Genomic DNA, 26,455 nt, shown 5'->3' with positions numbered 1-26,455 from the left:
TATAAAAATAACAATTTCGTTTCCCCATCAGTATGTTGGTCTTTGCCTTTGCACGGAAAAGATTTTAATTTGACATTCAACGTCACTCTTTCATTCTTTATTTGCTGGATGTCAACAAAACAAGTGGACTTTTGTGTGATTTTGTTTGTAATTTACTAAATAGGTGTAATTAAGTTATAATGTTGCTTATAATATAAAACCATAAAAGTTTTTAAATAACAATAAATACGCAGGTTAACGCAATGTAAGTAAAAAATTGTCTCGTATTCTGACTTTTGAATTTTGTTAAAAATTTTCACAAGAGTTTGCAAAAAATTATATTTGTAAATTTACCTTCTATTAGTTAAAGTTATGATATTTTCTTTTGCTAGGTCGTCAAGGGTAGAAGTCAGCAGAAGACTTGGTAGATCTAAAAGTCGCAGTTTAGATCGTTACCGAGATCGTAAAGCTCGCAGTAAAGACCGGAGGTCACGATCTTACTCACCAGATAGGTCTAAAAACAGATCTAAGAGCAGGGAAAAGAAAAAGAAGCAGAAACATGAGAAACATAAGAAAAACAAGAAGAAAAAGAAGAAGCACTCATCTAGTAGTAGCAGCAGTGACAATAGTGACGAGGAGGAGTTGAAGTTGCTGCAGAGGTTGGAGGCAGAGCGACTGCGGCTCAAAGAGGAGAGAAGGAAGGAGAAGGAGGCACAGAAAGCCAATGAAACTCCAGAGGAAAAGAGGTAGGTTTTGTAGTTATAAATTGTTGTTTGGCTAGCATTCAATATTACTGCCTGGCTTACACATAATATTAATTTGTTGATGACCCATTGTTGTTCCTCAACACAAACATTAATAATTAAATTTGTTACTGTAATTAAATTTGTTACTGGTGTTACTTTTGTTGCTCAGATTAACGTAAACATACCACAAATAAATTTATTGTTGATGGCTAGGATTTTAGTATCACCAGAATATTGTTTAAAAATGTTGATTATTTCATCGGTTAATATTAGACAGGGAGAAGTCTGACATGCTGTACCTGCTGGCTGATGATGATGATTATTAATTTTGCCACAGTGCTATGAACCAAAGAGTTTTCTGATAGGCAATAGGCTAGCAACTTAACACTATTAAATCTCAATTCCACCAATAATACACCAACCCAATGCTTTTGATTTTTGAAATGGTTCTTTATTGCCTTCATTTGCACAAATGCTAGGATGTTGCAATGAAATTGTCATTATTATAGTAATTGAATCTTAACCGAAGTTATTTAATATTGTTTCACAATTCATTTTATTGTTAATTAATATTACAAAATGTATATGTCACAGAGCTCGTCGTCTGAAAGAGAAACAAGAGAAGGAGAGGCGTCGTCGCGAGCGTATGGGTTGGGACAACGAGTACCAATGCTACACCAACCAGGACAACCCATTTGGGGACTCTGCCCTCACCAACACGTTTGTGTGGACGAAGAAGCTGGCCAAAGAAGGGGTCAAGTCTGTGTCTAGAGACGAACTGGAAGCCCTGAACAGGCAGAAGCAGTTAGAGAATAAAATTGAACTTGAGAAGGTAAACTTAAACTAAACTTTTAAACCACAAATGAATACTTTAAAAAATATTGTTCATAGTTTATTATAAAACACATATTTGTCATGCACCTTAGTGTTGAAGTGTGGTTGAATTTTTTGTTATTCACTAGATGACTATGTTATTGTAAACATTACAAGCTTTTATTTAATTTGCAATGTGCTTGGGTGGGATCTCTTGCAACTAAATATAGCAGATATATTCAACTGATTGAGCTACACTCTTATGTTATATGAATATATGCATGACAAGATGGTGCACCCGGGATCATCGGAGTCCTCGGTCCTGATGAGGGAATCCCTCAATGGATGCAACAAGATTTCTCTGACGATAATATGCAATATACTATTGTAAAATGAATTGTTAGGTAAAACAACGTCGCCTGGAGCGTGAGGCGGAGCGCGCGGCGCGGGAGGCGGAGGCAGCCGCAGCCGCGCGCGCGCGCGAGGCTCAGCAGTTCAGCAGCTGGGCGCGCCAGGAGGACGCCTTCCATCTGCACCAGGCGCGTCTGAGATCGCAGATCCGCATCAGAGACGGCCGCGGTGAGTCGACCAATACCAGCACCAGCAAGCAGCTGCCCATATGTCCAGGGGTTTCCTTTCTTTAGTTATGTCCACTTACTGACACAAACACTGACTACTTTCGCTTTATAGCCAACATACATGTGGGGTAGCAACAGACGGCGTTAATGAGTCACTTAGCTGACGAGTACCATTTTGTAGTACGAGCTGTTTTACCGACATTGGAGACATCCAAATTATAAAGGTTCCTAGTACTAATAGTATAGTATAATGAGCTAAGCCGGTGACAGACTGATGGATAGATAGACAGGAGTGACGAATTTATAAGGATCGTTCAGAATCTTGTTGATAACCTTATTATTCTCTCGTTGTCAGCCAAACCGATAGACCTGCTGGCGTGGTACGTGAGTTCGGAGGAATGTGTGGACGCGCTCGAGATGCACGAACCCTACACTTATTTGAACGGACTCCAAGCGCAAGATTTAGAGGACTTGTTGGAAGACATCAAGGTAAGATACTGTTATGTTTATGATAGGACATTGTTTGGGTCACGGGCGAGTAGAACTGTTTGGGTCACGGGGAAGCGGTAGATGATACTGACACGCCACACGTAATGTATAGGCCAAGGATAACACATGATTTGCTCGTAATAATTGTTTAAAGATTATTCGATCTATATTTATTTTGATGGATGACATAGTTTTCTGACGTTTGACATACAATTTTGGTAACAGATAGAAATTTGGATCGCCCATCAAGGGCGATATTAACGGTTCAGGCATATATCATATTGACAGCAGCTTGGGGCGTCTACAGTTCATAGAAACACTCTTTATCGAAAACACATTTCGTCGAAAAGTTTTAACTCGAGTTACTTAAAGTTATCGTTTATTTTAGTTCAAGCTTGTCCATATTTTTATGAAGAACGATTCTGTGAACTGCGGACCTCCCCAGCAGCTTGGCGTCGCGAAACTTTAAATTCAATTAGTGTATAAAATATTGGTGTTCGTGCAGGTGTACAAGGAGCTGGAGCAGGACAGCAACCAGAGCTACTGGCAGGACGTGCAGACGATAGTGCGCGCGGAGCTCAGCAAGCTGCGGCGCCGCCTCGAGTCCGCCGCGCGCCGCGACTGCGTGCACGAGGCCGTGGCCGATGACGTCACGCAGGTGCGTCACGTGCGGACGACGTACGTCCAAGAGACTCATACTATTTCTAAGTTGTTTTGCGTTGATCCGTTAGGACGACGAACTATCGGGCCCTTACAGGCTTCCACATACCGGATGCGCCGACACATCCGGTATGTGGAAGCCTGTTACTAATAGTAATTGCGGTGGAACATCAGAAACCTGGCTGTGATATACAGTTGCGTGCGAGGATGGGGCACATAAACCTGCTGTAAACACATGCCGTTCAAAAAGAGGAAAAATGTATATATATATTTCAAAACCAGTTTCGACCCAAGAGTTATCTTTTTTAATGCTGATTTCTTTTTACGTTTACGATGATGTTCTCAGGAAGATATTGTCGAATTCAACATTTGACAAATAAAGTAAATCATATCCGTGCAGTAAGCAGTTGAGGAGTTCCCTCGTTGGGAGCCATCATGAGAAAGTTGCAAAAGCCTGTGATATCTAAATGTTATTATAGATCTTCAAAGGCAAGACAGGCGCGCAGCTGGAGGCTCTGCAGACGCAGATCGAGCAGAAGATCAGCGGCCGCCGCGACGGCGTCGACGTGGGCTACTGGGAGAGTCTGCTCAGCCAACTTAAAGGTGAATTTTTCTTAATATCTTAATAATAACTTCCCAATCCTACTAATTTAATATATGTGAATGTTTGTGATTACGTGTGTTTGTTACTCTTTCACGCAAAATCTACTGGACCGATTGTTATTAAATTTGGTATGTGAGTAGAATATAATTTTGTACCGAAATTCCCACGAGAGCGAAGACCCGGGGCGCAGCTAATCAATATTATAAATTCTAAAGTAAGTTGCGTTTGTTACCTGTTCTCGGTTTATGGATTCAACCATTTCATTATTTAATTTAGCGTACTTTGTACGTACAAAGAAGGACATACGGTAACATTCATTCTATAAAAAAGAAGCTGTTCTTGAAGGAAAATCACGTGAGAAAAAGCTAGTACATTTGATGAAATACTGAATGATGGAAACTTTTATAAAATTTTAATTACAATTCATGCAATCAAATCCCAGTGAATAGGAATTTTTCGAGCGTGCGCGTAACACCCTAGACCTCGTCTTTGCTTTCCATCACGCTAGATTGAAGTCAAGTGTGCTCAAATGAACAATAAAAAGGAGCATGTTTGTTCGTGTGGATGTGTGTGCAGCGCACCGAGCGCGCGCGCGACTGCGCGACCGCCACCAGCACAACCTGCGCCGCAAGCTGGAGCTGCTCAAGCGGGAGCAGGGCGTGCAGCCGCAGCCGTCTGCAGCCACCGAGTGAGTTTTACATCTCTCATATTCGATAAGTAGCTCCTTATTACCCTCAAATGGGGCTTGTAGGTGACCAATAAGCGCTCTAGGGTAATAATATAGTTAGAAAAATTGTTGTACAAATCCTTTAAGTAAATAAAAGAATTTTATTTATTATTATTATAAAAGCCCTAGGGCGGCAAGTAATTTAAAAAAAACATTTCACTCTTTCAAAAAGTTGTGTACCCATCATACTGGCAATAGACGTCATGAGCTCAGCCCGAGGAACAAAGAGGTCGCTTCGCTATTTAGCCTTGTCTTCGTATGAGTATAATAGTCATCAATTTTAAATATCGAACGGTGAGGCTCAAATTCGTTCTTGAAAAAAAATTAAAAAGTTCTTTACTTTAAGTTAAGTAAGTTTTTTTTAATGAAAAAGGCGGGAATATAATTATTTTTTTTTACTTACCTCACAATCGGGATGTAAAGCAGAGTAGTTAGCTCGGGTGTAAGCATCAATTGCACCCTCGAAAAGATCTCGAACTGCAACTGATGCCTTATAAGGCTACTAATCTACTATTAAAATATCTAGTACTTCACAAGACCCAGTTGACGTCCGGGAATTCCAGACTTGTGTTCACACGCCTTATATAACTTTACGTTTTGTAATCTTATGAGACCTTTTTGTATCCCTGGGTTCATTCATTCCATTCCAAGGACTCCCACCGTACACGTGTACTTAGTCGCGATCTGCCCTTGAAAAATAAATACTTATTTAAATATAGTTAGTATACTTGAAATTTACAAGTCTTCGACCTCGCTGGGAGCTTAAATTATCAGCAACAATAACGACCGATTATATAAAGTGCTAATTTTCCTTATAGGACGGAGCCCTCATCGTCCCAGCCGCCGGAAGCCACCGTGACCGAAGCCGAAGCCGAAGCGGAAGCCGAAGCGGAAGCGGAAGCGGAGTCGTCAGTGTCCTCGGACGAAGACGCCAGCATAGCGCTGTACGTCGCCGGGCGCTACTCGCCGGCGCCGCTGTCGCCGCGTGCGCTGGAGCCCGCCACGCTGCTGACGGAGCCCCGCGACGACGAGCGGAGGATCGACTTCCTGCGGGCGGCGCTCCACGCCAATAACGCCAAGAGAGAACACGCTGACTTCTTGGCGACTAACGTGAGTTCTTCGTTTATATCAGCTTTTATTTCGTCTATATACTAGTGGCCCGTCTCGGCTTCACTCGGGTAAAACTATAATCCTAATATTGTAAATGCGAATGTAAGTTTGTTTGTTACTTTTTCACTCTCTATCTACTCAATCAATCTTCTTGAAATTTTGCATACATACAGAGTGATTTTTTATCCAGTGTCCAAATTTATGTATTATATTCTTTGTCGAAAATAATAAGACGCGTATTTTTTCGTTATGTACGAGAGGTACATACAAAAAAAATCGAAATAAAGCGTGCTAAAGTTATCCCAAAAGTGTTTACAATAGTTGACACCGCTTTCAATCGCCCCGCCTCTCGTGGGCATTGACCCCTTCCATTTCCATTGACAAAATACAGATTTTTCGTAGTTGCTGTGTACATAAGTTGCAAATTTTCCCTTCATACTTTCCGGGCTTAGGACCGTCAAATTGCAAAAGGATTTTAATTACATACTTATTGTATTCCAATAAAATTACCAATAAGAATAGGTACGAGTAAAAAAAAAACACGTGCAATCAGGCGTATTTAAAAAATTTTAATCAACTTATGTACAAAATTAAAAATCAACTAATTAAAAGTTCACTAAAATCAACTAATTAAAAGTTCCTGAATCATTCACTGAGCAATGAAATGAAAACTACTATATATATAAGTGAGATCGGTAGTCATTGCATACAAACTCATCGTCCTAATATATATATATTGTCCGTCCCGCAGCCGTCGGCGGCGCCCCCGGACGCGGCGCCGCGCAGCCCGGCGGCGCTGGAGGCGCTGGCTCGGCGCAGCATGGGCCCGGCCGCGGGCGCGGATCACGCGGCCTTCGGCGCGGAGCTGGCGCTGCCCGACCAGCCCTGTCTGTGGGCGGACAAGTACCGGCCCCGCAAGCCAAGATACTTCAACAGGTGCGCCGTGACCTGGCGTCCTTATTCTTATTTCATAGGGTGATCGATCCTCCCATTCTGTGACCGTTTCACCCATTTCTGACGAGGCACAGGGGGTTTACCATCATCATCTTTTAACGCGATCCACTTTACGACTTAAACTGAACTGCATCGCAAATTCGTACCATCGACTAAATTTTTTGTATGAATGCGATTCAGTTTAATTTTTTGTATGAATACTATTCAATTCAAGTTCTTAAATTGAACTAAGTTGCATTGGATCATTCTGTAAAAGTTGATGATAGGCCCACAGGCCTCCCTTATGGATGGATAAGGCTTTTAGGCTTTGGTACATTAATATTTTTGACCCATTAAAAACACTTAATATTTTTGACGATAAAATTTTACATATACATGTGTCATAATTACAGAGTGCACACGGGCTTCGAATGGAACAAATACAACCAGACGCACTACGACATGGACAACCCTCCGCCGAAGATCGTGCAGGGGTACAAGTTCAACATCTTCTACCCCGACCTCATAGACAAGAACTCCACACCAGAGTTCTCATTGGTAGCTACCCTGTACATATAGCAGTAGATAGTAGTAAAGTCATATCAGACGCCGTTAGGCTATTTGAATAAAATCTGACAGAAGAGCTAGCATTCAATAAAAAAGAAAGTACAGTTGTTTTCTGAAGCTGTGGTTATTTATTTTATTTATTTATTTCAAACAAACAAAATACAGTTATAAACACTATAGTACTTTGTTTGTCTAGGCGCTGCACATTCGCATTAATATACAGAAAGAAAGAAAGAAAGAAAGAAAGAAAGAAAACATTTATTTGCCAAAAACATGAGTACAAATGGTCAAAATGAATTAGACCTACACGTTTTACCGAATACAGGTATGCAAATATAATTAAATAAAGAGGAGCATGCTATCCACTACAAATCCAAAACAAACTATAATGAACTATAATGTACTATACTAGCCCTAAATTCTATCCGAGTCTATCATTAAAGAAATCATTTAAAGTATAATAACATTTATCAGTTAATAAAGACTTGAGGTGCTTTTTAAATAGATTTAAATTTAAGCTTTTATATTGATTTGGAATTTTGTTGTAAATTTTCGGTGCCATACATACTATGCTATTACCGAGTAAAGCAGTTTTTGATGGGTGCATGCATAATCGATAGATATCTCGATGATTCCTCAATACAACATCAGCTAGACGAGGGAATAAATGAGCATTGGTTTTCACAAATGTTGCTACCTCAAGTATGTAAAGTGACGGAAGTGTAAGAATTTTGTGTTCTTTAAAAAACGGCTGACAACTATCAGTGCTTTGGAGTCTAAACATTGCGCGAATACAGCGTTTTTGCATTTTAAAAGCTATATCCTTATCCGTCGAATTGCCCCAAAAAATTATTCCATATCTAAGTATTGATTCCACTAAACCATGATAAGCTGTAAGAAGCGCTTTTATGTTTAATTCATTTGAGAGTTTAAATAGTACAAACGCCGAACTACTAAGTCTTTTACTAAGACCATCTATATGGGGTTTCCAGTTTAATTTAGAATCTATAGTTAGCCCTAGAAATTTTGTTGAATCAACTTCTTTCAACACATGGCCTTGATATTCTATTTTATAATTTTCCGTATCAAGCGGTCTTTGACTAAAATGCATTATATTGGTTTTGTCAAGATTTATCTTTAAATTATTATTATCAAGCCATTCAATTATGGATGTTAAAGTTGCATTAATATCTAATTGATAAATATTTACATCATTACATTTTATTGTTACCGTGCTATCGTCCGCAAATAAAGTCATATTATGTTTGGTAGTGTTTGGAAGATCGTTAATATATATTATGAAAAGAAGGGGCCCAAGCACACTACCTTGTGGAACACCATATAATACAGAACGTTCAGTTGATAAGTAATGTTGTTCCGATTGTGTTTTAGGATTGAATTTTGAAATTTCTGTTAACTGTTTACGATTAGATAAATATGATTTTATTAAATTTAACACATTACCCCTAATTCCGTACGCTTCTAACTTGTGTAATAGTATGTCATGTTGAACATAGTCAAAAGCTTGTGTCATATCACAATATATAGAGCATATGGGTTTTCTGATGTTAACTTCAGTTAATACAATTTTCAAAAAATCATAGATGGCCATATTTATATTTTTATTACGACGAAACCCCTTTTGTTCATTACACAAAATTTTTTTATCTTCAAAATAGACGTTTAATTGGTTGGAAAAATGTTTTTCATAAACCTTTGAAAATATAGAATTTAAAGCTATAGGTCGATAATATTGCATTAGTTCTTTGTTATTTTTTTTTAATAAAGGTTTAATTATGGTAGTTTTTAAGTCTTGAGGGAAAACACCAGCTTCTATACTAAGGTTTATTAAGTGACTAACATGATGACATATATGTTCATTTACAGCTTTGAGTATTTTGGTTGAAACACCATCATACCCAACACTATCCGTATTTTTAAGTTCTTTTATAATTTTATAAACTTCCTCTGGTGAGCATGGCGCCATAAACATTGAATGTTGTCTATGGGTAATAGCAGATATGGTATTGGCTCGACTTCTTTTTTCTGGTTTGATTTTGTCAATGAAATAATTATTAAATGAATTAGCTATTTCCTCTGGATTTGTAATATAGTGATTATCAACTTTAATTCGACTTATTGTTTCTTTTGGTATGTTTAGTCTAGCTTGATTTATAATTTGCCATGTGGTTTTTGATTTGTTCTCAGACGTCATTATCTTATAATTATTTTGACTTAATTTTGTCAATTTAATAATTTTTTTAAACTGTTTCGTGTATCTTTTGTAATTTATTTTATTATTAAGAGTAGGCTTTGTTCTAAACTTCCACAAAAGACTTCTTTTCTTTTTACTACAATTTCTTAATCCTTTGGAAATCCAAGATTGTTTTCTATAGACATTGACTATAATCCGTTTTTTAGGAAAACATAAATCATAAAATAATATAAAAACTTCTGCAAAACTGTGATACGCAATATTGGGGTCCACCGTATTATATATTTCCGAAAAACTTAAGCGTTTTATACAGTCTATAAATTTATTAATATTTTCGACACTGTAATCTCGCACTGTTCTACGCCAAAACTTAAATCTTACAGTTTTTATAATAGGCAATTTAATAAGCTGAGCTGTGTGATCTGACAGACCGAAATCTAACACTTCCGTTATACAATTCTTTTTGAAATTATGAGCAAAATTATCAATACATGTCTGGCTTACTGGTCTAGTGACTTGTTTCAATGCTAATTTTAAATCATAACTATTTAATATACATTCAAATTCATTTTTTTCCTTAGTATTTTTCAGATTATCAATATTAAAGTCACCAGCAATTATTAATTGTTTTTGACTACATTTCGATATACCGTTTAAGACTTGTTCCAACTTTTGGAAAAAATCATATATATTTTTATAATCTGGCACCCTATATACACAAAGAATATTAAGTTTATAATCAATTAACTCAACCGCACAACACTCGAATGTACTAGGAACACAATATTTTCTAACATTTATTTCTCTCCACTTATGCTCTTTCTTCACTAAAATACACGCTCCTCCTCGTTTGGAATTATTTCTACCGTAACAAGCAGCTAAATTATAATTATGTAAGTTTAGGAAGGTCTCGTATCCAGTCTCCATGAAATGTTCAGTTATGCAAATGATGTCTACGTCTATTTTCTTATCAATGAGTTCTTGTAAAATAATGCAAAGCTCATCAGATTTATTTAATAACCCTGCAATGTTTTGATGTAAAATGTACAAAGCCTTAGTCTCGAAAAAATGAAGAATCCTCTTCTGGAGTATTATTTTCTAGTTGATTATTATTGTAATCTATATCTTTAATAAGATTTTTAATATCATTAAATATTATGCGCATTCCATTATTAGTTACAATTCCTGTTCGTAACAGGAATGTTGAATAATCGTAACCTATATTTTTATTTGAATCTAATATATAAGCATATCCATGACTATGTACATCCAGATATAATAGGTTATTAAAATTTTCAACTCTCCAATTAAACATATTATTTATTTGACTATATTTGTATGTGGGAAGACAAATAATGATGTTGGTATGTGTCAATTGGTATGTGTCAATACAGAAACATAACACATCACATAACCGTAGATATTGAAATGATACATCTAGTAAACGATCAGTCTGTGCGGAAACGACCCATTCGGCTTATCAATAGTAAAGTATCTACGTTTGCAACATTACAAATCAGGTAGAATGACTGTCGGGTTGCACATAGGTAACATTGACTGAGCGAGAAAGAGCGATATAAATACGCGGCTTGACTCTTTCTTTTTCTTACTTCCCTTTCTATTTTTTTTGCAATAAACAAAATCCCTATACTATTTTCAGAAACCATGTCCAGAAAATCCAGACTTTGCTGTGCTTCGTTTCCATGCTGGACCTCCATACGAAGACATTGCATTCAAGATAGTGAACCGCGAGTGGGAGTACTCATACAAGCGCGGCTTCCGTTGCCACTTCCACAACAACATATTCCAGCTCTGGTTCCACTTCAAGCGGTACCGGTACCGCCGGTAGTACATGCAGTCCTCTGGATATATTTCAAGTAGTCCTGTCAATAAACAGATTTATTATTGTCATCTTGTGTTTGCTTTACTCTTCCCAGATTGAGAAGATTGCATAGGAATGGGTACTATATTTCCTCTTAGGTTGGCTCAATGTGCCATGCATCAACCATAGATAAAATTAAATGTAATCACATCATCACTCTTTTTTAGTTGAGCATGTATTAGGAAACACTTAGTATTTTCGAAACACTTGTTCAAATGTGTTGCCTCTTCACACATATAATCTATTTAGCCAATCTTCTTGAAATTTTGCATACATTAAAGGGTTAGTACTGTAATGTATGCAAAATTTCAAGATATACTGTACAAAAGCTAGTTCCAATTCACCCCTCCTGAATGATCCACTTTCTCAATTGTTCAAATTTCACAAACTGTTTTCCCAAATAGTGTATGTTGTTTTCCTCACACACATATAAGACCAAGTTGGCTATGGCCTCAAGAAGAAAAAAAATATTATTTTGATATGCTATATGTAAAACTACCTAAAAAACTCTTTACAAGGATGACCATATAAAAAAAACAGTTTTAAACTATTTCAACATAATTTATTTTGCTTATATACAGGATCTACACAATGGTCTGAATTCACTCCTTCTTAGGTTTGTCTTCTCCAGGGTTGACAACCTCCTCGGCAGGGTTGCCCCTGAAATTAGGGAACTGTTCCCATGGTGCACTCAGCTCAAATCGCCGGAACTCCTGTGCCAACTCTAAAGGCTCCACTACTACCCTCTTCTGCTCATCATCATAACGCACCTCCACATAACCACTCAACGGGAAGTCTTTTCTGAATGGGTGTCCCTCAAAACCATAATCTGTTAAAATCCTCCTCAAATCAGGATGATTAGCAAAGAACACTCCATACATGTCCCAGATCTCTCTTTCGTACCAATTGGCCGCCTTAAAAACGTCATTAGCAGAGTCTAAAGGCGATAATTCATCGGTGTATGTTTTAACTCTGATTCTAGAATTGTAGCGCAGAGAAAGAAGATTGTAAATTATTTCGAATCTGAACTGCCGAGTGGGTACGTCCATGCCAGCAATATCGATGAGATTAACAAACTGCGAGCCGTGGTGGTCCTTCAAGAACGACAACACAGGGATAATCCCTTCTGGCGGTATCAGAACTTCGAGTTCATTGCCAGAGGTGATTTGGACCTTTTGTACATATTTAGGTAAACAATCGGCGACATATTTTCCGAAGTCAACTAGCTGAGCTTTCTGCAAGGGATCTAATTTAGCGAAGGTGGGTCGTGTCTCCACTGAAGGTAATGCTTGTTCAGTTTTTGTCGCAATTTGCTGCACGGCAGCTGGTTTCATATTATTCAAAATAACCCTACCCATATTGCCCGCCATTCCGGCGGTCCGTTTGAGGAAGAAGGACATATTTACGCAAAATAAAGCTTCTTTGTATCCTTACGTAATTAATAAAAAATATTTTCGATTTTCCTTCCCACAAACACAACCCGAGCAAGTTGTTTGATTTGACGTTTGACGTTTTGACATTGATTGAAATTGAACAGATATATAAAAATATATATACTTTTTCCTAAGGACAAAAGGTTTTGTTTGTATTTAAAAAAAATGTTCTCCATCTAACCAACCTATCAACCAATTTAATTCTCCATAAATGTAATTAATTAAAAACATATTTAGCTTGATATAATTTATTCTGTACATTATGGAAAAGTAGGTATGTGTAAATCTAATTTTGTAAAATAGGTACGAGTAAAATACACATAAAGCGAAACATTTTTCAAAGATTTATTTTTGTGGCGATATCTACCACGCCACATGCATAACGGCGCAGATGTAAAAAGCCAACCAAACGCAACGAATAACAAGCCACACAAGTGATCCAGGACACTACGGACAGATGGCATAACGGTCGACTCACTATGGACAGCTCACAAGCCTAGACCGCGCAGACAGTGCGTTTTTAATTGGAAGCATAAATACAACCTTCGACATGACACCGTCGTAGCCGTGCGGTTCCCCAGACGCAACACCTAGCCTGGCGGGAAGATCTTCCCTTTGTGGCGACGTGTCCTGTGAATTACAGACAACTTGCTATGTGAATGCGGTCTAGACGACACCTGATCACATATTTTTTGAATGCTCTAAATTTTCTCCATCTCTATACGACTTGCTTTCCCCTTATGTCCCAAGACCTGTAAATATTCAATTTCTATTTACATTAGTTTTCTCCCCATTTATAATTATACTGGCAAGATTTATACAAAATAATAATATCTACTTATAATTTTTATTTACTTTATCCGTATGTATAATATATTTATATACTTTTATATTTTAGGTTACACACTGATCCGTGTTTATAATATCATTATAACATTTTACATTTAGTGTCAATTTCAACCTTGACGTTGGCAAAATCATCGTTTTGGCGAACGATTGAGCCATGAAATTAAAAAAAAAAAAAAACTCGAAAAAATATCAATCTTGTCAAACAAAACAATTTTTGAAGGCTTTTCTCTTGGTTTTCTGTGTTTTTCATAACATCATGTGAGTTTGTAAATTTGAATAAATTTTGCCAGTGCAGAACATTGTATTTACTAACTATAAAATTAATAACTACAATAAAGTACCTAACTATAAAGTTAATAACTACATGCTGTAAACTAAACATTTTTTAGGCCTTAAACTTTTTCAAGTAGTTATCTACCTACCCACAGATTTCTGTACTTTTCCATTTTTTAAATTATTTTCTAATTTAATAATATAGACCAATTCGACTCTCAACGCCGTATAATTCGTGTGATGTGTTTAACAGTTTATGCTCATCAAGCACATGCAGTCATGGACGCCGAGCTTAAAGCGCTCAAGTCGGTGCTACGCTCGCTGGTGGTGTCAAGCCCCAGTCAGGTAGACGTGAGCACTCTCATGCGCGATTACCGGACCATGATGGGGACATACATCCCACTGGCCAAATATGGATACAAGGAACCAGTTGCATTTCTCAGAGAACGGTGCAGTGACTGTTTTATAGTAAGTTATGTCATCTGCCTTTTGCTGTTGTGTTTTAAACATGCCAAACTAATTCCCAAAAATCTTGGGCTTGCCTTGTGATGTGGTGTGATGTCACGTACGTCACATTATTGTGGAGATAACATTATTATTTTGATTATTTAGATATTTCTATCACGTAGTATCATACTATCACGTAGTATTAAGTATATATAAGTATATGTGATAATGAATAAAGGCAGATAGAATCCGAATCTTATCCGAGAGGTTGTCCTCAAGCCTTGTGTTTTCTTACCATCGCTACCACCCCTACACGCCACACCACAGTGAATCACTATATTGATAAAAACTGAATCTAAATCTGCCAAGTACTTAAAGGGTTTGTATGGATCAGTTATGTTTTCATCACCAGGGATAATTTTATTCCTTTGTAGCACACAAATATTTTATTTTAAAAAAATCTAAGGAGTACCAGAGCTGGCATATAATTTATTTTACTATTTTATTTTCCACACATTTCTGAGAAACCGTAGTTCGGATATAGTTGGATATGCAAAGAAGAAGATATTATTTTATATTGGTATATTTTGTTAAAATGTCTGATATCACAGCTCCTCAAAGTTTGATTCTTTCATTGTTTAAAAGAGTTTATTAAATTAGAATTTTTAAAATTATTGCCAAATCAAAAAGATAAACTGTGTTTTAGTTACATGGTGCCTCAAACAATCCCACACTGACCTTGATTGTGCCAGAAACATTGAAGCACATAGACAAGTTTGTGCAGTGCCAGAAATCTAATTCCTCAGTCAAATGGTAAGTTAATTTTGCTGTTATTACAACTAAACTACATCCTTGTCAAATTATTATTTTTTTAATTGTTAGACAATATTACAGAAAACTTGAATTAAAACCATTATTATAATTTTCTAGCAAAGGTAAACGGCGCAGTGTCCCAGGGACAATAACACAACCGGCCAAGCAAGACCCAGACCTGATAGCTAAAACATTCCAGCAACTTGCTGTCACTAATCAAAGAAAGAAAGAGAAATCTCCTGACATCAATGAAAATGTTATCAATAATTACCAAAAGCGTGACCTTTCAAAGATTGGTTCAGTTAGAAATCTCAACCAGACACAATCATCTTTATCACTAGAGCCTAAGAAATTAGAATGTAGTCTTAATAATAGGAATCATACAAGTCATCAACATATTAATAAAGATAGTACAGAGTATGTAAAAGAAAATACTCTAAGGCCTATACGAAAATCTCCAGAAGTGAATTTAAAACCATTGCAAAATGATCTTAATCCTAAAGTCGAGAGTTCAGACAATGCAGTACATAACTTTTTGAAAAAGAGGATGTCCCTGTACAGTAGCTCAAATGGCTTGGATGCTGCAAGTTCTGTCAATGGAAAGTCTTCTGTAGATGATGATTCGAGTAGGAAGACTTCATCTAGTAAGTACACAAATTAGTTTTTTGGTTGACATTTCATGGTTTAGCTCAGTGACAGCATTTCAATATCATACAGTATATTTATTGATGGAAATTATAAATTTTACATTTATGTACTAGGTAACAGCATCAAGAAGAGTATAGCCTTGGAAGAGTTGAAGCAAGAAGTGTTGCAGTTGGTCGCTTCTCATCCGGAAGGAGTTTGGTGTACAGATCTCTTAAAGTTATACAGGTCAGTACCTGAATCTTTAGTAAACTTCCGATTACCTGCCTCAAACATACAAACTCACAAAGTCACATACGCATAAACGCTTACCTCTTTATAATAATAGTATATATTAATTAATGTTAGAGAAGTATAGAATTTTTTATTATAAAGTCTTGTGGTAAGTAAAAATGTTTGTGTTTGTGGTAGAGAGAGACACAATCGCGAGCTGAACTTCGGTCGGTTCGGGTTCACCAGCATCATCAGCCTCGTGTGCACGCTCGACTCCCGCCTCTCCATCTCCCGGCCCGACGACACCGGCGACTGGCTGCTGCGGCCGCTGGGGCCGCAGACCGATGTGACGCCCCGAGCCCCCGTGCCGCAGAGGAAGCGACCGAGGCCGCACAGGAGCTCTGCGCTCAACTGCAATGTGGATCCCGACGATGCCCTGCCTGGGATCGACTTTGTGAGTTAATTTGACACTAGTAGTTTTTTATATGCTGGATATATTTTTTAAGGACTGTTCAAATTGACGTGATTTTTGCGCAGAATACGTGAAATCTCGTGATTCGGTTCCCATTTGGCCTTTCAAATTGAATGGTATCGCACGCAACTTTATTTTCGGTTTCAGAACAGATCCAGTCAACAAGTCAAGCAGGTTGAGGTTATTTTGTGAGGAAGAAAATGGTTTAATGAGTTGAGCATTCAACATATTTAGATTTTGAAGAGTTTTACACGTTCATACCCACATTGCGATAAGATAAAAAAGATTCGCTCGGGTAAAACTTAATAAATGATACACCTAAACCTTCCTCAGGAATCACACTGTCTATTGGTGAAAACCGACACCGACAGACAGACAGACGCGGCAGAGGATTATATATAATATGTAAGGATATTTTTGTATACATATATACATTTCAAAGGAAAATACCTGTTTCAGGTAGGACTGTAACCGAGCTATGTTCCAATATAAGAATAGGAGAATTCCGTTGCAGGACCCGGACGTGTTCCCCGTGGACTGCATGCACTTCATGGAGAGTATCCCGCCGCCGGCGCTGGAGGACGTGGGCCGCGGCGCGCTGCTGGACGTCATCGTGGGCGAGGTCTACTCGCCCTCGCACTTCTGGCTGCTGCGTCTCGGGGAGCTCTACCACGTCGCCATGGAGCGCATGATGGACGACATGACGTGAGGGAGATATTTGTTACCTTGTTATTAACTGTTCATCGTTACATATTGTTATGTACAAGTATACATTTAGCTTTTATCTTCGCATCATCAGAGGTTTCTGAACTAGTTTTGGCAATAGGTTGTATGTAATGATTTATATGTAGTATTCTATATATTGTGAAATGTTTTCTCTTTCTTCTTTTCGACTTATTGTGGCTATTTATTTATTATTATGGTCTTGTTTTTAGTTGAGTGCTTTTGTAGTGTCAGAACAGAATATGATTTTTTGTAAGTAAGCGGAATTTTAAACGATGTCTGTTTACATTGTTTTGTTATAAATGTTATATATATGATTAAACTTGATAGTGGTAGAGAGTATTATTCCGGTTAGGCAGGAACGAACTCATACCGAGTTCGATTCACAAGAATTCGGTTTGTTATCCGCAGTGAGTACTACAGCAGCGGCGAGGGCCGCGACCGCGTGCTGGCGACGGGCGCCGTCCGCTTGGGCCACTACTGCTCCAGCCTGTTCGACCGCGACTGGCATCGCTCGCTCATCGTCAACGTGCTGGACAGCGACACTGTCAAGGTGATATGTCACATAGATCGGGTCACGGAAGGTCGATGTCAAAAAAGTCACCTGAATTTTCGTTATATTTTTCCATAAAATTTGAAATAATCTTGAAGCTCTAACAGGTGTCGAAAAGGAAGTAATGTTCCTTTCAATGTTTCCGTTTCGGATGTAGGTCCGGCACGTGGACTACGGCACCGTGGACGTAGTGTCGACCGCAGAGCTGAAGCCGCTGCTGCGCAAGTGGGCGCAGCTGCCGGCGCAGGCGGTGCGCGCGCGGCTGGCGGGCGTGCGGCCGGGCGCGGGCGGGCGTCGCTGGCCGCACGCGGCCAGTGCGCGCTTGCTGCAGCGCGTGCGCGACCGCCGTCTCGTCGCCTGCGTCGTCGGCCGCGACGTCGAGGTGAGGCTTCGTCATCATTGTCGCTCGAGACCGTTGAATATTGTTGACCGTTGATTAACAGCAACTTTTATCAATTTATCAAAAAGGTTCACAATTAATAATGAAGATGATGTACACGACACCTTCCGTTCGGTTTGCAGGAGGACATCCTGGAAGTGTTCCTGGTGGACACGTCGACGGATCAGGACGAGTGCGTGAGCGCGGACCTGATCCGCTCCGGACACGCGGACGCGCGTCCCGACTCCTGTATCAGAGTAAGTCCGCGTCTCTCTCGCCGCTCCGACTCGGACTCTGAGCCCGAGCCGGACGTCCGCAGCCTCCTCACCGCCATCTCGCAGTTCCACGACGACGGCAGCGAGGTATCCGCGTCCGCGTCCGAGTTGGTCGGCCAGCGAGCGAAGAGGTTGCCCACCTGGGAGTGCTCCAGCGACCTTCACGCGGACTTCGGGAGCCAGCTCGTCGGTCGCGACAATCCTCTTATGGCGCGGTTCATTAATCGACAAAATAATGTGCAGCCTCTTGTGGAAACACAGAAAAATAATAATAAAGAAAAGCCTGTAATAGTCGACAAAACAGAATTGATATCTCCACCGCATTCTGTACACTTGGCGCGACTACGGAAGCTGAACAATTGTAAAGAGGAAACTGTCGGTAGTGAGGCGGCGAGCGAGGTGACGAGTGTCTCGTCGTCGCGTCGCCTCGCGCGGCTGCTGGCGCTGCACGCGCGCGTCGACGCCACGAGTACTTCGCCTTCTAGTACGATTTTGTCTTCAGTCAAACCGACTTTGTCGCCTGAGCGGCCGTCTTCGGGCTCCGACGATAGTGTGGTCACTGTGTCCTCGTTGACTAGCCGAATTTTGCAGCGTAAACTGGCATTAGCTAAGGTATTACAAAGCGACACAGATTTGTGATCTCTATAATCCAATATGAGAGCTTTTTTTGGGCGTTTCTTCTCAGAACTTTTCATGATTGTGTGTTATCCTGAACCCACAGGTTTTTCCTATAAATCGCGATGAAACCACTAAGACTAGGCTGCAATGAGCCTATAAACTATTTCCTGTATATATGCTGTTCAATCATCGTCGGCGAATGGTAGGGACCGTTTGTCAAGCTATGCCGCTTCAGCCTGCAGAAATTCGAGGTGTCATCATCTATCCATTGAATTGGACCACTTCGAGCTTAGTCCAGCTACATTGTTTCAGTCTTTAACATTTCAAAATGATCTAAATATATGTATCCAGATACACAATTATTTAGCATTTGTCATTTATCATAGTATTCTATATCCTATTCGTAACTAAACATGTGAACTATTCAATTCACTGTTTCTACTTTAAGCTATTTTTGCATATACATACTTATGTCGTGCTAATAATACTGACTCAAAATCATAATCATATCATTTATTCAGAAATTAGGCCTTTACAGGCAGTTTTTACGTCATATTCTAAATTAAATGATGTTTACCAAAGCTACAAACTACTAGCATTTCGGAACGACCACTGCTGAGAAGAAATGCCGAAAGAAACTCATTCAAACAGTGTTGGTCCTATTATGCCAGAAGAGGTTAGCATTTTTAAATATAAATTTATGTATAATGTTTTATCAGTAATATAACAATGTAAGTACACAATAAAGTACATGGTCAAAAGGTATACTGAAACATATTATGATTGTGATCAAGTGCTGATGAAAGGAAAATATATATATATATATATACCTATACTGGTCACCTCGATATTTTATTAAAAGTTTATATATATATATATATATATATATATATATATATATATATATATATATATATATATATATATATATATGTATAATTAACCAAACAAAAAAAAATTAATAAAAGATCGAGCTGACCAGTTCCCCCCGGCAGCACCCGTTCACGAGTTGACGCGTGAGTCAGCCATCGCAAAACTCAACCACAATAGAGGGAACCACCCGACCCGATCGATCCACGACGCCGCTACCGGTTTGACCATTTGAGTGTGCATGACATACTCGATCTCCATAATCTAACATAATAGACACCTATGTTACTTTCAGACACTTGAAGATCACAAATCACGTATATGTTTTACAAGTAAATGTCAAAATATATGTAATAAACATGTCAAGAAAATATATAAATAATTATAAAAAAGTAAGATCAAGTGTGAGAGGTGGAAGTTTTAGGAAGGGTCCAAGGTTTTTTATCATTTAAATAGTCGCTAATTGTGTAATAAGCATTAGCCATTAAAGCATTTTTAATATATGATTTAAATTTTGGCATTGGCAAGTTAATAGCCTCTACAGGGAGTTTATTGAACAATTTTACACTTTGACCCACGAAAGACCTCCTAACCTTTTTAAGTCGGAATCTGTTCATACAAAGTTTATGCCTATTACGAGTGTTTACACTGTTAACATCGCTCAATGTTTTGTACAGGTGTAAGTTAGATTTTACAAAAATAAGTACGTCGAAGATGTACTTTGATGCAACAGTCATAATATTTATCTAACTATAGAACTTAATACATATAATAGAACTTAATACACTTGGTCTTGTTTGTGTTTAAAGCCAGGTTATTAGTTGTAAACCATTCAAGCACAAGTGACATAATGTTGCTTACATTGTTATAATTTGGACTTTTTCTATCAACCTTAAACAGTAGTGACGTGTCGTCAGCAAATAAAATTACATCACACAATTGTTGGGCAAGACAAGGAAGATCATTTATATAAACTAGAAATAGAAAAGGACCAATAATGGAGCCTTGAGGCACGCCCATGTGCACAGGAGCGCTGTTAGAGGCTGCTCTATTAATTTCTACTTTCTGAGTTCTATTGTCTAAGTAAGAGTACATCAAGGGCCGCTCTAGTGACACCATAGAGTTTAAGCTTATTTTTCAGTATGTTGTGGTCGACACAGTCAAAGGCTTTTGAAAGGTCACAAAATACACCTATAACATCCTGTCCGGCTTCCCAAGCATCATTAATAATTCCAACTAGAGTGGCTGCTGTATCAGGAACGACCTTTAGTGAAACCGAATTGACTATTGTGTAATATTTTGTTTATGTTAAAATAAGAAACTAATTGAGTTAAAATTAGCTTTTCAAAAATTTTACTTAATGCAGTAACTATAGAAATGGGTCTGTAATTAGTGGGATCGTTTTAGCGCCCTGTTTGAAAAGAGGTATAATTTTGCTGATTTTCATGAGGTCTGCAATTATTGAATATAATAGTGAAGTGGAGAGCAATCAGATCAATAATAGTGCTAAGCACTGAGACAGATATACCCCACAGATCCTCGGTATTTTTCATGTTTAGTGCTTTGTAAGCAGATAATAATTCTTCAGGAGAAATATGTCTAAATCGGAAGGTAGATTTAGGATCTGAGGCATTTCTTTTTAATAAGTCATCTGCAGCACTGGGACAAGAGGAAAGGGAGCCCGTAATATTTTTAGAAATATTGGCAAAGAAGTTATTGAATTCGTTGGCCACTTCGTCATTTGAATTAATGGTTTTATCACCAATTTTTAAAGAAACATTGTTGTCACGTGGGTTAAACTTGCCGGTTTTTTTTATTAATGATTGACCAAGCTGTTTTGATTTTGTCATTAGAATTTTTTATTTATAAGTTAAATATAAAGATTTTGCTGTTGACCGCTCGTAGTTAAGCTTATTGTTGGTTTTAAGAGCTTTTAATATTTATTTAATATAAGTGATCGTCCTTAAAGTCCGTAGCAGTGGGATGTAATAGGTTATAACAGTCTAAATAAAATATTTATACTACTGCAGCATGTACCATAAGTCTGAATTTTTGATTTGCATTCTTTTATTTTTCAAATAAGGTATAAATATTTTGTTCATCTTATCTTAGTGTAAAATTTGTATTGTAATGGTATCCAAAGCAGCTTAATAAACTTGCAACTAAAAACGTACGTATATAATTATATATGTATGTATACGTATTGTTTACGCTTCGATAGCTTGTCTAGTAATGATTGAGATAAATAATAAACAATACTGGTGTTATCTTGCATATAATGCGAAAAGAAAATTTTACAATATGAAATGAAATACGAATTGACCGTTGAGAGTTGCGCGCGCAGCCTGCGGGCGGCGTCAACACGTATTGATGATCAAGTGATGATGCAAAACAAAATGATCTTGCTTGTTTATAAATAATTATGTCACTGTTAACTATTATGTGTTACACGAAAACCTCCTTGCATTACGCATGAGTTTGAGTTACAGCGTGTTTCTATTTTTCACTTTTTTGTATATTATCTTAAATTCAAATTAAAATCATTTATTTAGAAATTAGACCTTCACAGGCACTTTTTCTCGTCAATTTTTATATTTATAGTTATTTCTCACAAGCTACAAACTACTGGCATTTCGGAACGACCACTGCTGAGAAGAAATGCCGAAAGAAACTCATTTGAACAGTGTTGGTCCCTATCATGCCAGATTGGCTTACCATTATTGTTTCTTACAATGTTTTTTTTCTTCTAATAATATATAAAAGTACTTAATGATTCAATTCCAACGTAAAGCCGGGTCCTCTGCCGAATCAGTGTAGCGCGTGAGAGACGCAAGCGGACATTGCGCGTCGGTCGACGTTGCGTCCAACTGAAACTTATGCCGCGGTACCTCGCCCCCGCCCCCGCCCCCGTCCCCGCCCGCCACACGGCGCGCGACGTTCACCGACGCGGCTGGTGTGTGCACACGACATTTATTGTATATTTTTAATAGTAAAGATAAATTGTATGTGCCTACATTGACTTATGATGCTCGCGTAATGTTTAGGAGTTTCGAAATTTAAAGTTTTAAATGTATTGTTATTTTAAAAATATGTTGTTTTTAAAGCTATTAACAGCATTATGTAGTTGGATAATTCTAAGATATATTGTCGTGTGTACGCGAAATAGCTTGAGTCGCTGTCGCGTGAACGCTATCGGTGTCGAGTATACTCTCCTAGTGCCGTTTGTGGAACTAAATGGACAAAAACTTAAGCGTCGTGTCCTATTGACGACCTTGCTCTTTCCCGCTCAATGAGAAGTTATTTCAATGTTACCTAGTGGATACAGGCACGACGTATATCTGTCGTCTACTCTTTTCGACCGGTTTTGAGCTCGGTGTCTCGTGTTAGTTTCTCGAATAGCCACTAGGGAGTGTACTGATCGCCGACGCCGCGTCGTGTGTTGCAGACGAGCGAGTGCTACCTGTTCCCGAAGTTCTCGGCGCTGGAGTCAGGCGCGACGCCCAACTTCGCGGAGATCAGCGAGTACCTCCGCAACGGCATCGCGCTCGACTACGTCGATGATTACCGCCAGCACGTGCCCCACTGCCTGCCCCCCGCCGCGCCCCTCGCCGCGCCCTCGCCCCCCGCCTCCGCTTCCGCCCCCGCCTCCGCCTCCAGCTCGACCGAGTCAGAGCTGTCGTCCGCGCAGTCGCCGAGCCCGCCGCCGTCGGTCGCGGTGGTCAACAGGATCCCGTTACTGCCGTCCTCGGTGTCGCTCCCCGACACGAAGAGCGTGCGGCCGGCGTCGCCGGAGGCCCGCAGCGAGCCGGCGCTGGTCGCACGACACTCTCCGAAGCTGGAACCCGCGGCCCCGGCCCCGGCCCCGGCCCCGGCCCCGGCCCCCGCCCCCGCCCCCGCGCCCGCCCCCGCCCCGGCCCCCGCCCCGGGCGGCGCGGTGCTGTCGGCGAGCGAGTGCGAGACGTTCAGGTACCTGAGCCGCGTGGACCCGGCGGCGGCGCACTGGTTCATGGTGGGGGCGCTGGGCCGCGCCGCACCCCATCTTTCCGCCGCGCCCCTCGATGTCTCCGCCCCCGAGTTCCGGCCGACCGCGCCCCCGATCCGCTCCGTGACGCCCCAGTTCCGCCCCAACGTGGCCGCCCCGGAGTTCCGTCCGCGCCCGCCGCCCATGATGAGATTTCCCCATCAGTACCCGCACCAGCCCTACCCGCCGATGCCGTTCATGAGACCCCCGCATTACGGCCCATTCGTCCCCTCCGCTGGTTTCATGCCTCCCCCCGGTTTCGGCCCGTGTTAAATGAAGTGAGAAATTAATGCATTTATCTTGCGATTATATGTTCTGTCCGCCTGCCTCTCTTACGCGAGAGACACTACGTACATACAGAGATTTAAGAAAAGTGTTTTGTTGGATTAAGGTCCGTCTCTGCTTGCGTTTAGTTTGTAGGTGTTACGTTTTTTTAAGATTTCCTGTGAATATTGTCCTTATCTTACACTTGTTTTTATTTCACGTTTCATACATATATTTTGTAATTAGGATAAGATTATATAATTTTAACAAACTATCAGGTTGTTTTTGATACCGAATATGCTCATGTGATCATTTTGTTGCGTTTTTTTTAATTGATTTAATTGAAAATTATTCTTGGAAAGTTGACATTTAAAAATACATACTTTATGTATAGCCTTTCTTGTTTTGACATGTTTATATTATATTTAATTGATTTATATTTGTGTTCTTGATTTTTGTTGATATTTTTGGAGCTTTGTGAGTTTAGTGTACAGTTCCATTGTACGCACGTAATATCTATAACCACTCGCCCTAACGTATCAGACCTCACAAAGTTTATAACGTATATAATTATAATGGTAATTGTGAGTTAAGTGGATGTAAAATGTGGTTTATTATATCTGTTCATTAATTATGGCAAATACACAAAATTACAAACTTTGAATTATATATGGTTTAAAAATTGTTAAAAATAAAATGGTTACTATGGCAACCAGCCGATGGTTGATGCGTGCGTGTGACATTTGTGTCTAATATAAGAAAAGTATGAATCGGCATCAAACTGTTCGATTGGATAAACTCGAACTATATTCATTCTATTCAGCATATTCAGTAGAAATATCACCAATGGAATTATATCATGAGTACATAATGTCATTTGTGGTGCGTAAAAGTAAACATAAATTGTAGGAATACTAATTCCGACGTTAAAATTGTTTCTCGTTTCGACAGTTCCGCTGGACAACATTTTGTTTATCTGACAAAGGAAACAATCTTCATAATGCTTCTCTATTGTGAAGATACTGTGCAACAGAAAAAAGTACAGAATAGATTTATATTCAATTTTTTTTATAGCAATATCCAATAAAAAGATTGTGATTGGTTATTAGATTTCGTATAGGCCGTTGTGATTGGTTGATTAGTACTCGATGTTGTTTATTTTGTACTCTTTAGAAATTGAACGACATCTATGTACTATTGCTGTCCTACTTCTTCTCTCGCTTTGATTGATGAGGAATTTTGTCATAGACAATGTTTTAATTGAGCTCCGTTAAGTTTTTTTTTTCTAAATATTTGTTAGCGTATATAAATATTTTAAATAAGTCTATACATATAATACTTATTCAGTATTTAGTATCATTTTATTTGTTAGGAACAACCAGTCATCTCAGTCAAGTACTTGCATTTAATCGTACTATTTAAATTAAACTGTTTGTTGCCTCGTTCATTATGGCTATCAGGGTGTGGTCATGTGAGACGCCTTCGCGGGCCTCTACCTACCTCGACATAGTTTAGTCGTTAGTCATAAGTCTATGGCATAAGTTTAATCATTCATATTTATTTATAATTTGTACATCCACTATGAGTATGACAAAGATCGTAAAAACTATTTCATGTCTATAAGTTAAGCGTCTATACGACTGTATAGGTCAATTTACATATATTTGAGTGTATAGTATATTATACATAACGTCTACGTTGACTAGTCACGAGTCACGACAAATTAAATCATTTATTTAGGAGAGCCTTTAGCTATGAAAGTGATTTAAAGAACTTAAGATTTTGCTTCTGTCTGTTGTTTAGTCTGTTCAAATGTTGTTTTAGTCGTGACTTGTCAATACTTTGATATCGTATGTTAAAGCCGTGGGAGGCCAAGCAGCCCATGTGTTAGACCGCTGTAAGGTCACTACTTTGATTTGTTCTGTGATAAAATCAAAACTTTAGTTAAGGAACTACCAAACCAATTGGCATCCTCGTTTGAAAAAATCTTATTAAATACTCCAAATTAAATGTAGGAGTAAAAGCTTGATTTGGTTAGTTTTGGTTTATATAAAGATATATTGTGAATTTCGGATATTTCCCAATGGCGCTACAAGAGGCGCGTTGAGCAGTGGCCCAGACTGCTCAACGCGCCTCTTGTGCAGTTTTCAAAAGAAAATTTTGCCTACATATAAGTACATAAGTAATTGGTATACATACATAGTGATAAGCTGTGCTGGCTAACATTACTTTTTATAGACTGTCTTTGGATTCTCCTGTAATTAGGTTTTGGGAACATTTTGGTCTATATTTTTTGTTACAAAT

The 26,455-nt window shown here is 38.9% G+C and overlaps 3 protein-coding genes across 3 annotated transcripts; 2 read left to right on the top strand and 1 right to left on the bottom strand.

The window, feature by feature from the left end:
• Window positions 1-84: 84 nt before the first annotated feature.
• Window positions 85-11,332, top strand: cactin. The gene is made up of 12 exons (XM_053758590.1): window positions 85-244; window positions 372-725; window positions 1,320-1,557; window positions 1,943-2,117; window positions 2,472-2,605; window positions 3,111-3,263; window positions 3,745-3,868; window positions 4,446-4,557; window positions 5,415-5,706; window positions 6,458-6,642; window positions 7,053-7,197; window positions 11,082-11,332. Coding segments are annotated over exons 1-12 (2,103 nt in total). The 5' UTR covers window positions 85-242; the 3' UTR covers window positions 11,271-11,332.
• Window positions 7,450-12,820, bottom strand: ND-30 (NADH dehydrogenase (ubiquinone) 30 kDa subunit). Its single transcript, XM_053758594.2, has one exon. It carries the CDS (start codon window positions 12,701-12,703, stop codon window positions 11,906-11,908), a length of 798 nt encoding a protein of 265 aa, XP_053614569.1. The 5' UTR covers window positions 12,704-12,820; the 3' UTR covers window positions 7,450-11,905.
• Window positions 12,821-13,726: 906 nt separating this feature from the next.
• LOC128677641 (tudor domain-containing protein 5-like) lies at window positions 13,727-24,971 on the top strand. The gene is made up of 11 exons (XM_053758625.1): window positions 13,727-13,843; window positions 14,112-14,326; window positions 15,012-15,118; window positions 15,236-15,762; window positions 15,880-15,991; window positions 16,175-16,430; window positions 16,963-17,153; window positions 17,583-17,724; window positions 17,882-18,106; window positions 18,247-18,360; window positions 23,312-24,971. Exons 2-11 carry the CDS (start codon window positions 14,138-14,140, stop codon window positions 24,158-24,160), a joined length of 2,712 nt encoding a protein of 903 aa, XP_053614600.1. The 5' UTR covers window positions 13,727-13,843; window positions 14,112-14,137; the 3' UTR covers window positions 24,161-24,971.
• Window positions 24,972-26,455: the final 1,484 nt, after the last annotated feature.

The sequence above is a fragment of the Plodia interpunctella genome, chromosome 18 (assembly GCF_027563975.2).
Source record: "Plodia interpunctella isolate USDA-ARS_2022_Savannah chromosome 18, ilPloInte3.2, whole genome shotgun sequence".
Classification (NCBI taxonomy): Eukaryota; Metazoa; Arthropoda; class Insecta; order Lepidoptera; family Pyralidae; genus Plodia; species Plodia interpunctella.
The sequence above is the reverse complement of the archived record's forward strand: the minus strand, read 5'-3'. Positions and strand labels throughout refer to the sequence as shown.

What these genes read in the sequence shown, in the direction of transcription:
- cactin (XM_053758590.1), top strand. An exon ending in CTGACTTCTTGGCGACTAAC is followed by an intron (nt 5,707 to 6,457) that starts GTGAGTTCTTCG and finishes TCCGTCCCGCAG; the next exon opens with CCGTCGGCGGCGCCCCCGGA. An exon ending in AAGCCAAGATACTTCAACAG is followed by an intron (nt 6,643 to 7,052) that starts GTGCGCCGTGAC and finishes TCATAATTACAG; the next exon opens with AGTGCACACGGGCTTCGAAT.
- ND-30 (XM_053758594.2), bottom strand. Translation starts at nt 12,703, where the DNA reads ATGTCCTTCTTCCTCAAACGGACCGCCGGAATGGCGGGCAATATGGGT.
- LOC128677641 (XM_053758625.1), top strand. Translation starts at nt 14,138, where the DNA reads ATGGACGCCGAGCTTAAAGCGCTCAAGTCGGTGCTACGCTCGCTGGTG. An exon ending in GGTGCAGTGACTGTTTTATA is followed by an intron (nt 14,327 to 15,011) that starts GTAAGTTATGTC and finishes ACTGTGTTTTAG; the next exon opens with TTACATGGTGCCTCAAACAA. An exon ending in CCCTGCCTGGGATCGACTTT is followed by an intron (nt 16,431 to 16,962) that starts GTGAGTTAATTT and finishes ATTCCGTTGCAG; the next exon opens with GACCCGGACGTGTTCCCCGT.